Source organism: Aotus nancymaae, unplaced genomic scaffold (assembly GCF_030222135.1).
Source record: "Aotus nancymaae isolate 86718 unplaced genomic scaffold, 86718_ANA_hifiasm-v0.15.2.pri h1tg000006l, whole genome shotgun sequence".
Lineage (NCBI taxonomy): Eukaryota > Metazoa > Chordata > Mammalia > Primates > Aotidae > Aotus > Aotus nancymaae.
The window spans coordinates 4,398,071-4,412,220 of NW_026988417.1; the positions used below are offsets into that span (position 1 = coordinate 4,398,071).

Consider the following 14,150-nt stretch of genomic DNA (forward strand, 5'->3'; position numbering starts at 1 on the left):
TGCTCCGATGATATCTTCACCAGAAAAGGCTCTGAGCACACAGACTCTTCACATCCTCCCCAGTCAAGATGCCAAACCCCTGGCAAACCACAGAAAGGCAGAAGGGAGGCAGGCTCCATCTGTGTGCCCGCTCAGGCAGTCACAACGGACAGGCGTGGAGCTGGGGACCTCCAGCCTCCAAGAGATGGGCACGTCCCAGGGGCCGCCCGCGCCTGCTGGGCCCTGTCCACAGACTATCAGCTGTCAGTGCTGGGAGCCCCAACCAGACTCCCCCTGGCATTTATCGCCCAAACCTGCACAATGCCGAGAACAAATCGGAACAAGGCTACTGACCAGGTTGGAGTAACAGGTGTCAACCTGGGCTGCAGAACAGACCCGGAGCAAGCGTGAGCACCTCACCCACACGAACAGCAGTCATCGTCGGGCACCCATGGGTACCACGTGCCACGCGGGGCACTTCTCTACCCACCGTCTCGAAGCATCACCATAACCCCAGAACAAGGGTGAGGAAGCGGAGGCTCAGAGAGGAAAAGCCGCTGTCCCGGGGCCACCTGGCAGCCAGGGGGCCAAGCCTGGAGCTCTCTTCTGCCACTCCTGCTGCCCACACCCACATCCACCCCTCTCCTTCCCCCCTCCTGCACTTCAGCCTCAGCCCAAAGTCAAGCTGCCAGTGTCTGGGGGTCCCCAGCAGTGTTTCTGTGGCAAGGACAGTGTCCCGTCCACAGGGCTGTTTAGACGGGGGTGGGGGGCAGGGAGCGCCGATGCACTGCCAGGCCCTCAGAGTGACTGCTGCAAGCAGGAATCATTCTCTGCGTCCAGAGAGCTGTGGTGGGCAGATGCCGGGGGCGGGGATCTCTTCAGCAGCTGGTGCGCCATGCCAGCCAGGACTTGGCGGAACGGCCGGCAGAGCAGGAAGCACATGAACGGGTCGGCCGCTGCCTTGCTGTAGGTCAGGCACTTGCTGAGGATGCCCCAGTGGGGGTTCACGGTGACGGAAGGCAGGAGCTCCACCAGCCTGTTGGAGAAGCGGAGCAGCTGACTCAGCACAGTGACAGCACCCGCCACGCACTCGCGCTGTGAGGGGGGAAGGCGCCAGAACCGCACTCGAGTACCCGACACAGCCCTGACGCTCACTAGCGAGGGGGCTCTGCACCAGCACCCTGAGCCTCGGAATCCTCTTCCTAAAATAGGGTGACAAGACACACTCCTGAGACACTCCGCTCAGTCCACCCACCTGCCACAGACACCTGCTAACAGAACCAGCTACCGAGGAGGCCACTACCACTTCCACGCTGCAGACCAAGACACCCCAGATGTGAGCTCTGGGAGCCCCAACCAGACTCCCCCTGGCATTTATCTCCCAAACCTGGGCAATGCTGAGAACAAATCGGAGCAAGGCTACTAACCACGTTGGAGGAACAGGTGTCAACCTGGACTGCAGAACGGACCCTGAGCAAGCGTGACCACCTCACCCACACGAACAGCAGTCACTCACGGGGTGCCCAGGGGCACCGCACACCACACAGGGTACTTCCCTACCCACCATCTCGAAGCATCACTCAGAGGCTTGAGGGCATCTCTGATTTCTAATCTGAAACCAGAACTCGGAGTGGAAGGGACTGGGCTCCCCGTACGGGAAAGCAGCAGGGGGTGGGCCTCTGGGGACTCTGACCGACCCCTCTGCTCTCAGCACAGCCTGGGGTGGAGGCCATGGAGTCAGGACAAAGCTTCTAACAGCTGTCACGAGCGTACTTGCTGACCAGCGGCAGCTGCTTCACCTCCCAGTTTCTGGCCCAAAGGCCAGGGCCTTCCCTATCAGTCTGATGACCCCCCAGGCAGTGAATTTCCGTCCCAGGATGTCCCACCCCTACTCAGAAGGACTGCAGCCCTGTGACTTACAAGGTTGGCAGGGTCACTCGTTAGTTTGGAGACCACCAGCTGACCACCCACAAACATAGCAGCTGCTGGGGTGCAGCAAAGGATCAAACTGACTCCCTCCCCTCCAAGGCGGCCAGTCCAGCAGGATGGGGGTGGGGAGGCAGGCAGCCAAGCTGAGGGGCAGGGCCAGAGTGTGAGGACAGGGAGAAGGTGAGGGGCAGGGCCAGAGGAGAGGCATCCAGAAGCCAAAAACCAGGACAGGAACATAGGTCCAAGGCTGTCATGGCACTAACTGCCCACTCCAGGCTGCAGTGAGGGTCCAATTACAGTAAGTGACAGTCCGGAAAGGGCTTTGCCACTGGCCAGCACATTCACATCAGGTACACTGTCACCCCACCTCCAGGGAGCCCACCATCAAGCATGGACTGCAGACTGGTCACAGCCAGTCATCAGACCAGTGGGAAGGAGGGTCATATCAACAGGTCTGAGAAGCATAGCATTTCTTTCAGCCGCTAGGGGACTGAGCTGCAGTTGAGTAAGAAAGCCACAGGCATGCCAGCGTGTACACATCCCCTGGTTAAGCCACAGTGCAGGTGAAAGTCATCAGAAACACCGAGCTGAGGCTGTGTCTAGAACCACACTGGGACCAGAAGTCATGTGTCAAGCACCAGGATTCCAACCGGCCACGACCCTGTGGAGAAGGGGGTTCACTCATGTGTCCACTGATGCTCAGCCCCTGGTGACCGCGTCCATCTGCCCTCCCCCAGTAGACCACAGACTCTACAAGGGAGGCTCTGTATCCCCGCCCTCCTGGTCTCGGCAGCTGCACACCTCTGGGACTTAATCCACACCATTGATTAAGTCAATAAAACTCAAGGGTGACAACCAAGAAATAAAAGAAAAATCCTACGTCCCCCAGCTCTCTTACCTACTTTATCCACGTGAGTCGTCTCAAGGTGACTTTGAGCTATTTCTAACCAGATTAAATTCACCTTCAAGATGTCCACAGAAGAGTCTAACAATGCATCCCAGTTCTGAAAACAAGTCCCAGGAGAAGCGCTCTGAAATATTTTTAGCAATTGAAGAATGATTGGAATGAGCGCGCTACCTTCTAAGGGGCAGCAGGAACCGCACACTCCTGGGTCTGTGGGCTAAGCCACCAACCACGTTAGAACCTCATGCACGCACTCGGGAGTGAAGTTCTGCGTCGGTTCCCTCCTATGACATGAGAGGCGCCGGTCAGGAGAGTCTGTCTGAACTCTGATCCAGCTGTGCTGCTCCCAGCTCCATCCCTCAAGGCCCCTGCCTTGCTGAAACACCTGCCTAGTCTTGCTGACCTGCATCTCCGGCCATCAGAACCAAGAGGAGCCTGTGTTCCATTTGCTTTTGTAACTGTAGGACCAGGCACAAAGCCTAGCACAGAGTAGGAGCTCGTGGAACGCTTAGTGAGTGCATGAAGGAATATATAACCTCATTAACGCTATATTGTAGCCACATTTTTCACAGAGAAGAGAGCCTGAGCAGCCCAGATCCCAGAGTTGGAGCTGTGGAAACAACGCTGAGAGGCGGGCTTCATGGCTTTGTTTGGGATTCTTCCTCTTACACTCATGTGTGCGCTCATAGCCATGTGTGCTCACACACACACTCGGGGCCTTGTCCACACACATGAAAATAACAGTTACAAACATGAATCAACGTGACAGCGTGGCTGAGCGAGCCAGTCTCAGTCCTCATTCATTTAAAATTTCAAAACTAAATACTGGAGCTCTTGAAACTCCAGCACTCACCTTCTACACACATGTACATACATGTGTATGAACACACATGTGTGTAAACACATGTGCCCTTACAACATACACATGTGAGAAAGGAGGGTGCCTGTGATCCACAAGAAACCTGGCTCCCTGTCCCTAAGCCAGATGGCATCAGTGGCCGAGAGCTCGTGTCCCAAGTGCTGATTCTGAAGAGTTCAGAGGGCGCCTGGCAGGCAGGAGAGAGCCCGTGCCACTCTGCATGGGCATTCCCGGGTTCCTGGGACACAGTCGTTGCCCCCGCCCAACACCTAAGAAACCCAGTGACCTGGGAACACAGGCAGACATCTGGAGAGGCCGGCAGACCCTACAAGTTTGCACTAGATAGCAACCCAAGGAGGACCCTACACAAACAGAGCCAGATCCTGGTACCCTACTCCTGCCGGCTCCCTCCCCTGGGGCAGGGACCTGGGCCCCTTGAGGATGAGGGCCATGGACCCCTCCTAGGAGCTTCTTCCTTCAGAGGGTCCTCCTGGGTGGTACAACACACAAGGTGGAGACCTCCCGAAGAGCCTGGGCACTGCAAGGGCCTGGCCAAAAATTCCATGGGCTTCCAAGAAAGGCGAGACATGACAGCAAGCAGTTAGCATCTCCAATAAACAGCGTGCTTCCATCTAAACATGGTGCCATCCAGCAAAGCAGGGTGCACACATTTCCTTGAGTGGAGCTAGGGTACTGGCTGAGTGGGTGACCAAGGAACCCCAGAGGCAAAAACTGCAGACTCCCCTGCCCCTCAGCACTGCACTGTGACAACGGCACCAGCGGCTCTTTACACGCAATCTTTCCCAATTACCTGTGGCTCCAGGTAATTCTGACCCGACAAGCACTCAGGCCAAGGACTCCAGGAAAGAGGAGCAAAGAGAGCACTCACCTGGCGGTGTCACTGCCCTGAGGCTCCAGCTGGACCTTCCACCCAGATTCCCGACTCCACGCCCAGGAGACGTGCAGTTTAAGGTCTGGGTTGGTCCCAGGTCCCATGACACCAAAAGCTTCCTGGGTTTAAAGAGCCAGGTGCTGATTCACTGATCCCATCTCTGCCTGTGCCCAGGAGAGTCTCCTCATTTAGAGGACAGGATGGGGGCCAGTGCCACCTCCCTTCCAGGGTCTTTCCCAGGAGCTACAGCAGGGCCCACAGTCCGTCAGGTGTAGAGGAGGGTCCTGTGATGGTGGCCGCCCTCCAGATACCCGGCTGGGAGAACTCAGAGGCCTGCCCAACTGAGGCCAAGCCCACACAGCCATTCCCATGACAGGAGCCCAACTTCAAGGACCCACCTGGTCACCACGTATGGGGCAAAGCAGATGAGGAAGGTTGCAATAGAGACACCAATCTTCCTGGTGGCACGGTGGTGGCGCCGCTTCTGCTGGATGAGGCAGCGCTGCCGCAAGCTGTGGGGACAAAGGACAGTGGTCAGGATGATGGAAGGGCGGGGACAGAGCCCAGGCCCAGAGCCCAGGGACTGGAGTGAGGGCAGCCGGGAGGGTTTCAGGAGGACGTTTAGCCTGGAACCTTAGAAGGACAGAGGGATGGCAGAGAGGAGAAGAACAATGGAAAGAGGTGGGCGTGTTTTTTTGTAGGTGAAATAAAGGAGGCCTGGAAAAAAGGGCCAGCTCCTCCTCCTTTCCCTCTGGCTCATCCTCCACACAGAGGGAACTGAGGCAGGCCTGCTGACGGAGGGGCAAAGCTAGGGCCCTCAGGGAGGGAGAAGCCACCTCGGCCAGTCCCTCCCCACCAGCAGGAGAGCCTCCTGGGGGTTCTGTTGTGGGGGGACCCGAGGGTGAACACCCTACAGAGGTAACTTGGAACCATGGTGACACCAGCTAGAGAGTCAGGGGAGAAATCCTCCCAAGTCATGAACAGAAAGCACGGAGGACTGGGCCCTGCCCAAGACTTACAGCCCAAGGCCATGCGAGGACACTGGGTCGGCAGTGGGCAGAAACGAGCAGATGCCTCAGTCCCACGGCCACGCACAGGACGGATGGGGCCGCATCCCCACAGCAGGGCTCGGGGAACCCCTCACGGAGGCGCGCACCCCACCGCTCTGCACAAAGCTCCCTGTGCACTGTGAGCACATATTCCAGGAAACAGAGGCCCCCGTGGTGTCTGCACCAATGAACCAACGGGAAACCGCCGCGAGCAGCATGCAGGGGCAGCCCCACGGCGGTGAGCTCTGGGCGGAGTAACGGTGATGATGTCCACAGGCTGCCCAAGGAGCGCCCGAGTCCCTGGCCTGGACCGGTCGGCACGCACTGGCCAACTACCTGGGGTGCAGGTCGGTGAGCAGCACGAGCGCCTTCTTGGTAACGGTGTCCATGCGCCGGCAGTGGCTGCGCGCTACCCGGAGCACCCCGAGCGAGGTGAGGCAGAGCACCGCCAGTGGCAGCGCAAAGCCCACGGCATGGAACGCGGCGGTGAAGGCTGCGAAGCGCAGGTGCTCGGGCTCAGGCGGCAGGCGCAGCGAGCAGGATGCGAAGGCGCTGCTGTAACCAAGCCAGGAGCAGCCAAGAGCAGCGACCGCGAAGGCCAGCGACTGTCCCCAGGAACAGGCCAGCAGCAAGGCAGCATTGCGCGGTCGCAGGAGTCTGGCGCAGCGCAGCGGGAAGCCCACAGCCAGCCACTGGTCCGCGCTCAGAGCCGCCACGCTCAGCGCCGCGTTGGACGCCAGGAAGGTGTCCAGGAAGCCGATGGCTTGGCACGTGCCAGGCGCCGATGGTGGCCGCCCGTGCAGCACTCCGAGCAGCGTGAAGGGCATGTCCAGCGCCGCCAGCAGCAGGTGTCCCAGAGACAGGTTCACCAGGAGGACGCCCGAGGCGCGCGCACGGAGCTCGGCTCTGCAGGCACAACAGAGCAGCACCAGCGCGTTGGATAGCAGCGCCACGGCCAGCACCAGCACCAGCAGCCCCACCAGTAGCGCCTCGCCGGTGCCCATGGCGCTAGCGTCTATCCTGGCACCCTGCGGTGCTCATGGCTCTGCTTCGGGCGCAGATCTGGGAAAGCGCGGCGGCGGAGCGGCGCTCGGAGGCGGAGCGGCGCGCCACGGCCTCCGGGATGTCCAGAGAGGAAAGCAGAGGCAAGTGCGGGGTCCGGGGCGCCCGGGAGGAGGGCGCTGCCCTTCGGATCTGGAGCAGCCCGGGGGCCCCCCAAAAGGCAGCGCAACCTTGGTGCTGTCCAGGGTGCTGAACCCACTCTGCCCCGGTGGCACCGTCCTGAGACTGAAGCGAGGCGCCCGGGCGCAGGGTGCAGGGCGCAGGATTGAGGGAGGGCTCTTTGCTGCCACTGTTCCCTCCTTGTGGCGTGGCAGGATGGGACTCTGCGCGCTTCTGCTCTGGGTCAGGTCGGTCCTTGCCCTGGTCACACCTGCAGCCAAGCCTCCCAGCGCTGGTTCGTGTGCAGTTGAGACACCAGCGAGAGCCAATCGGTGGACTCTAGGCTGCACAGCCCTCGCCGCGCCTCTCCCTCCAGGCACTGGTACCAAACTGGAGCGACCTGGTGGCGTATAGGGGCGATAGGGGCGGTGGGGGCAGGAATGGTGAGAAGCTGTGCAGGCGGGGCAGAGGGAGTGACCTGGCTGGAGCGGGAGCTGGAGAGACACAGCAATGCCTGCCCTCAGAACTTCACTCCCATCCCCCAGCCTCAGCCCAGGAACTGGGACTGCATCAGCCTTTGTTGAAGCAAGAAGGGAAGCAAGAAGTGGAAACAAGGTTGAGACAGGAATGGGGGAAGGAGAGAGGAGAGGAAGAAGAAAAAGTAAAGAGGCAGGAGGAGAGAAAAGCAACAGAGGGAGAGAGAAGGAAGGGGGCCTCTTGGGAGGACCCACCCAGAGTGGGGTGCCTTACAGAAATGCCTGTGGGGCCCCAGCTGACTTCGCCTGACTCCTGGAGCCCCACGGTGAGAGATGCATGTCTCTCCCCGCTCCACCATCCCCTCTGGTGGCTTCTGAGCCTTCTCACCCGGTGGGAATCTTCCAATCCATTCGTGGCCACTTGGCAGGACAAGGATATGGTGAAGCAGTCTGGAAGCTGCTTCTTCCAGGAAGCTTTTTGGCATTGTCTCCCCAGTGGCAGCCACAACCTGACGGACATGAAGGGCAGACCATTGCCCACCCCTCCCCACACCCACCACCCTCACCTGCAGGCTCTGCCAGCCCTCTCTGAGGGATAAAGCGTGGCTGATCGGGTGGGGGCTCACCCCGTGGGCCGTTCTTGTGCCAGTGCTGCAAGGTGGCCAGGGGAAAAGCCAGAGATGCACAACATGGCCTGCTGAACCACCCCGGCTGTGTGCCTTGGGCACATGACTTTACCCCCTTGGGCCTCACATTCTCATCTGTGACATGGGAATATTAACAGCCAGCAATAGTCTCTGCCTCTGTGGTTGCTGTTAGGGTTAAATTGGCCAAGGTGCACAAAATGCTGAGAACATCCCAGCAGGCAGTGAAGGATCAGGGCAAAGTCAGCCTTTATTAGGGGCCCGTCTTATAGCTGGGCAAAGGAAGTTTCATTCAAGTGTCTGTGCCAAGGCCCCATAACTACAAACCAGGAATGCCAGGATTCAAACCTCCATCCTCTGGCTCTAACTGCAATGTCCTTGTCATCCAGAGAGGCCACCACACCAGCTCCAAACCATTGCCATCCATCAAATGCAGCATCTTTCTCTCTCCCCATTTCTCCCTGGCACCCCGACCAACCTGCTTTCAATTTTTCAGCAAATTAGACCTTGCCTGAAACAGAGCAGCCATGTCGAAGTTTTCCTGGCATGCCCAGGAAGAGTGGGCCACTCTGCAGCTTCTGCAAGTCAGGGAGGGTCACAGGGGAATAGCTTGGACAAAGTCATTGTGGCAGTGGGGGCCTGAAAGCAGTGGGCTCCCCCAACCCCTCCAAGGCTTCTGAGTGGCTGTGTGCAGCTCTGGGGAGTAGTAGAGGCATCAGGTGGCTTCACAGGGAGACTTTGGTCCAGCCACTCACAGCAGCCCCCGTCACCTCTTAATGACTCCAAGTGGAGAGGATTCCCCTTGCAGGGGAGCAGAGAGCATCTCTCCTGAGACATGAGCGTGGTGATAGCGCACCAGCCTGTATTATGAAATGCAGGCCATTAGCTCATCTGCAAGGATGTACGGGGCACTGGCATGTATGACAGAATGTGTGCACTGAGATGACTGGGCCCTGGTGGGGGCACCTTGATAGGTCTAGCTCCGTTCTGTTTGCTGCTCTCCCCAGAGCCCCAGCACTTCTGGCCTCAGATCTTGCCAGCCTGGCTGCCCCCCTTCCCTGGCTTGTAGGGGGTGGTTTTAAACTCTGTGGTCTTATCAGTATAATATCATTTAATCTTCTTACACTCAAATCTTATTCCTGACGAAAGATTTAAATCCTCTCTAGGGTGAAATCCTGGACCTAATCCATTTATCTTCCAAAAAGAAAAAACATATTAAAATAGTAAATATTTTCACCACTTCTTAAAAAGTGAGGCAGTACTCCTAACTACGCCATCCTGCTCATTCTTGTGGAGACGTGCACTGCAACGGCAGAATTCCGGGTTGGCTCCCGAAGGCCCTCCCCTGCCTAGTGATCATGGTTCCCTGTTGCCTATGAAATCCCTTAGTGGCCCCTCCAAGCCTACCTAAATTGGGTCTCAGCCACTCATGCTGGCCCTTTGCTGTTGCTATCACTCGTGCACACACACATGCACACACACACAGGCACACACAGGCACACTCGTGCACACATGTGCACACACAGACACACACACACACACCATTTTGCCACATCTCCATTACTCCTCACCCGTGCACTTAACCCACACGTCCCGACTTTGTCTGTTGCTGACTTGGCCTGAATGGCCCCTCTGCCCGCTCCTTCTCTATCAGTACTCCTCTAACACAAAGCTCTGCTAAGCCTCCCGCTATCTGTCAGCCAGGGAGAGGCACACCTCCTCAGGGCTCCTGCCGAGACTGTCATCTCAGGGATGGAACGATGATGCCTCTGCTACCTAATTAAAGTGAATGGCTTAATTGTTTTCTCATCTGAAAAATAGGGGCAGGAAAACCCATCTCTGAGGGGTGCGGTGAGAATTAAATAAGGTTACATTCAATGAGTCTAAAATAAATAAGCTTAGTAACAAAATAAGTTTGAGTAAAAGCAAATGAGCCCAGTTAACCATCATTCTTTCCCCTCTATTCCCACTTTCCTCCCCATTTGCATGTAACAAGCTGTCAGTGTATGTCTGTGGAAATGCACTGGTCACTACTGACAGCACTTCAGGATGATGTAATTGATACTATTCACTTGTCTCAAAAAATAAGCTCGCTACTTCTCCTGGAGAGCCAAGGAGGTGGTGCTGATCAGATCTCATTTTGTCCACATCTTCTCTCTGCTCAACAAAGTGAAGGAATCGAGCCTCATGTGCGGCGTCCAGCACATTCTCTTGGATGTGCTGGGTGCCCAATACATCCTTGTGGATGAGTGAATGGCCTGCCTTTCTGTAATGCAGGCTGGTGAAGTGGCTTCACAAGGAGACTTTGAAGCAGCCCGGAGCCCTACCTCCCTGACTACCTGTACCGGCTCCGTTCATCCTCAGAGACAGCCCTCAGCCAGGGCGTGATGCCGGGCTGCCCCCCGACCTCCTCTCCTCCTGAAGCACCTGCAGCTCTGGAAAGCTGTTCCCAGAGGCAGCCTCAGTGCAGGGAGACGCCTAGGCCCCTTGGTCTGCACTGGCCACAGGGGTGGCCCACCCTGCAGCGAGAGGCTGAGGAGGGAGGCCGGAGACTCAGCCAGATGGAGCACATGAGGGTGGAAAGATTCCGCAGCCAAGGTGAGAGTCTCCTGATTCCTGGAAGAACACTCCAGCACTAGGAAGGACGGGTTCCTTCCTGGGAACCAAGGAGCCGTTCAGGCCTGGGTTCGGATTCTGCACCTGCTCTTTTGCACAGTACGGCCTCAGCCCCTCTGAGCCCCAGTTTCTGCATCTACAGCACAGGAACACAGGAGCTTCCCCACAGGGTTGGTATGAGGATTAGGAGGCATGAGTTGCCAGGCACAGTGGCTCACACCTGTGATCCCAGCACTTCGGGATGCCAAGGCAGGCGGGTCACTTAAGCCCAGCAATTTGAGACCAGCCTGAGCAACATGTGAAACCCCATCTCCACAAAAAGTATAAAAATGAGCCAGGCGTGGTGGTGCACAGCTGTGGTCCCAGCCACTCAGGGGAGTGAGGGGGAAGGATCACTTGAGCCCAGGAGGAAGAGGCTGCAGTGAGCTGAGATCACACCCCTGCACTCCAGCCTGGGCGACTGAGCAACACCCTGCCTCAAACTTGTTTTTTTTTTTTTTTTTTTTCTTTGAAAGAGTCTCACTCTGTCACCCAGGCTGGAGGGCAGTGGCTTAATCTCAGCTCACAGCAATCTCTTCCTCCCTGGTTTAAGCGATTCTCCTGTCTCAGCCTCCTGAGTAGCTAGGAATACAGGCACGCACCACCACGCCTGGCTCATTTTTGTATTTTTAGTAGGGATGGGGTTTTGCCATGTTAGCCAGGCTGGTCTTGAACTCCTGACCTCAGGTGATCCACCCACCTAAGCTTCCCACAGTGCAGGGAATACAGGCATAAGCCACCACACCCAGCCCAAAAAAACATTTTTTAATAAATAAAAGAGGCATGAGTGTCACCACCTCGTGAGTGTCACAACCGCCCCCACGGCAGCCACCCAGAAACGCCGACACTCAGACGATGCCACCCTCAATGCACTCTCAGATGGGCTGCAGCCAGGACAAAGGAGACCCATGGGCATCCCTTTACCCACTTAGTCCACAGCACTTCCACCTCCTATGTGCCAGGGCTGAGCCAGGAACCAGGAGGTCGGCGGCTGCCTCCACACCCAGGCTGAAGCAGGGCGCTGGGAGAGGGACTCAGGTCACGCACAGCAGGCCACAGAGGAGGGGCTGTCAGCTCTCACTGGGCGGTCAGAATGGCCTAAGAGACAGGCTCTCCCCTGGGTTCAAATCCTTCCCCTCTTCCCCTCCTCCACTGCCTACTGGACGTGAGTGGCCTCAGGCAGAGAGGCTACCATCTTTCTGCCATCTTCTTCCCTTTAGTGTGGGAAGCACCTTCGCCTGCCTCTTATGGAGCCCTAGGCATAGTAAGTGTGACTTCACCATGAGAACAGTTAGGATTCTCACTCGGTGGAAGGTAAGGAAACCCACGGCGTGTCTTTAAGTAGCAATCAAGAGACAGAGGAGGCCCTCCACAGCCGCGAGGGCCAGCTGCTTGCTTTGGGCTGAGGCTGTGGGTCCCGGCAAGGAGCAGCCCTTGACCCAGGACATGGCAGGCCCCGTCAGAGCATAAACCAGCTGCGTTGTGGTTCCAGGGAAGAAGCTGGATGGTGGACCCAGGTGGCACACACTTGTGGTCCCAGCTACTCTGGAAGGCGAGCTATGATTGCACCTCTGCACTCCAGCCTGGGAGACAGAGCAAGACTCTGGTGAAGGAAGGAAGGAAGGAAGGGAGGGAGAGAGGGAAGGAAGAAAGGAAGGAGGAGAGAGAGAAAGAAAGAAAAAGAGGAAAGGAAAGGAAAAGAAGGGGAGGGGAGGGGAGGGGAAGGGGAGGGGAAGGGGAGGGGAGGGGAGGGGAGGGGAGGGGAGGGGAGGAAATTGGTTGAAAATGTGAAGAAAGACGTAGGGGAGAGGATGTATGAAGCTTCCCAGGAAGCCCTTGACCTGAGTTGAGTCTTCATGGAAATAAAATTTTAAATAAACAGTCCACTTGTTCATTTGTTCACTCAGGAAATGCTGGTTGCAGGTCTGAGGACACAGATGGACAAAACCAGGGCTTGTCCTACAAGGCAGGATCCAAATAGGCCTCATGACATAAATAGGTGAAATACACCACTGAGGAGCCTAGAAGGAGTGAGCCCGTCATACCTGGTCCCGACAGAACACCCAGCCTGGGCAAAAGCAGTGCCGCCTTTAGCAAAAACGTTTCTAGACATCACAGGTCATGGTAACACAGTTATGACCTCCACCAGGAATCATTCTGCTGATACTGGGAGCAGCCATCACTTCCTGGGGAGTTCTTTTCATGCAACACCTCCTCCATCGTCCCAGCACCCAGCCAGGTGTGGGTTCCACCTGCCCAGCTCCCGTGAGCCGCATCTACTCACCATGGCTTCCATGTAATGACCAGATGAAGACGTCAGGCAGACAATGTAAACAGCTCTTAGAGTGCCTCGGACATTTCACCTGCTTAACCCCATCTGATAAGCACTCAGACAAGGAGGCAGGTGTTTTCCTCTCAATTTGCCACTGGAGAAACTTGGCCCCAGAGAAACCAGGGGGCTGGCCTGGCCTGGGGCCACAGAGCTGACAGGAGCCTGAACCACCCCCACCGTTGGACTCCAAGCCCTGGGCCCTGCCCTCTGGCGCCAGCTGGAATCCATTAGGTGAGCTCTGCCCATCCTCCATGCTGGTGGCCAAACTGGGAATTCCAGTTGCTGAATTGCAGCTAAATTTCCTGGAGCGATCTCAAGCTCCCTGTCACTCTGCACAGCAGCCATCATTCCCGTTTCAGCCACTATTGAGCCTGTCCCCCATATTTTTCTCAATTCTTTGCCTGACATTTACAAGAAGACACCCCAGACAGAAGGCCGGTCCCGTGGCCTCCATAACTCGTCCTAAGAGGACACCAGGGAGAGGAGGTGGAGAATTAAAACCCGGCGTATGATGAGTGGATGAGCCAGGCCTAATCACGCTCTGCACTGTGGCTGGTGACTCGGGTGCCTATGAGAGGCAGAGCACCAGCTTCTGTAGCCAGCATCTGGCAAAGCGGTCCCAACCCTGGCTCAGACACTGGGTCACTGCCTGACCTTGGACAAGCACTTCGTCTCTCTGCACCCCAGTTTCCTCTTCTGCAAGACAGCAGGAACTATCTGCTTAGATGCTGGGGGTGGGGGAAGGAGATAAAACAAGTTGGAAGCCGCCCACGCTAAGTATACAGTAGGTGCTTACTACGTGTCCCATGGTATGGAGGTGCAGCTAAGCATACACTTACTAAGCGTCCCACGGTATGGAGCTGCAGCTGGGCTGCCTCAGTCACTGAAGGTCAAAGTCACCAGTGGAATTCAGAGACGGGTCACACTGTTGAGTTGGCTCATGGACGCATACAGCACCACACTCAGCCCCTTGGTGACTGTTATCTGTAATAGCTAAACTGAAAGTGAATTGGAACGCTGGGCCCAGGGTGGGGAGCTTCCGGCTGGACAAACTCAGGTGTGGTCTGCCTGGGCTCGGATCACCAGCCTCACCGCCATCCACAAAAGGAGAAATTAAGCCAGGGAAACAGACAGTACCTGAGACCTCTGGTACCAAGAAGATAGTCAACGTGGGGGAAGGGAAAGCCAAGTACCTATGAGACCCGGAGGCTGTGCTGTGAAGGAATCGTTCCATGTTACAGATTGGCATCCTCAGCTTCCTGTGAAACTT

General features: G+C 56.9%; 1 protein-coding gene across 1 annotated transcript; it reads right to left on the reverse strand.

Annotated features, from left to right (window-relative positions):
• Window positions 1-777: 777 nt before the first annotated feature.
• On the reverse strand, window positions 778-6,616 carry GPR78 (G protein-coupled receptor 78). Its single transcript, XM_012435077.2, has 3 exons — window positions 5,949-6,616; window positions 4,962-5,075; window positions 778-1,015 (listed from the first exon to the last, which is right to left on the reverse strand). The coding sequence occupies exons 1-3, from the start codon at window positions 6,614-6,616 to the stop codon at window positions 778-780; spliced, it is 1,020 nt and encodes a 339-aa protein (XP_012290500.1).
• Between the last annotated feature and the right edge of the window lie 7,534 nt (window positions 6,617-14,150).

Excerpts from the sequence above, each read along its gene's own strand:
- GPR78 (XM_012435077.2), bottom strand. The coding sequence starts at position 6,616 with ATGGGCACCGGCGAGGCGCTACTGGTGGGGCTGCTGGTGCTGGTGCTG. Across the intron at positions 5,076-5,948 it reads CTCACCGACCTGCACCCCAG|CTTGCGGCAGCGCTGCCTCA; the intron begins GTAGTTGGCCAG and ends TTGTCCCCACAG. Across the intron at positions 1,016-4,961 it reads GCCCCATACGTGGTGACCAG|GCTGGTGGAGCTCCTGCCTT; the intron begins GTGGGTCCTTGA and ends CTTCTCCAACAG.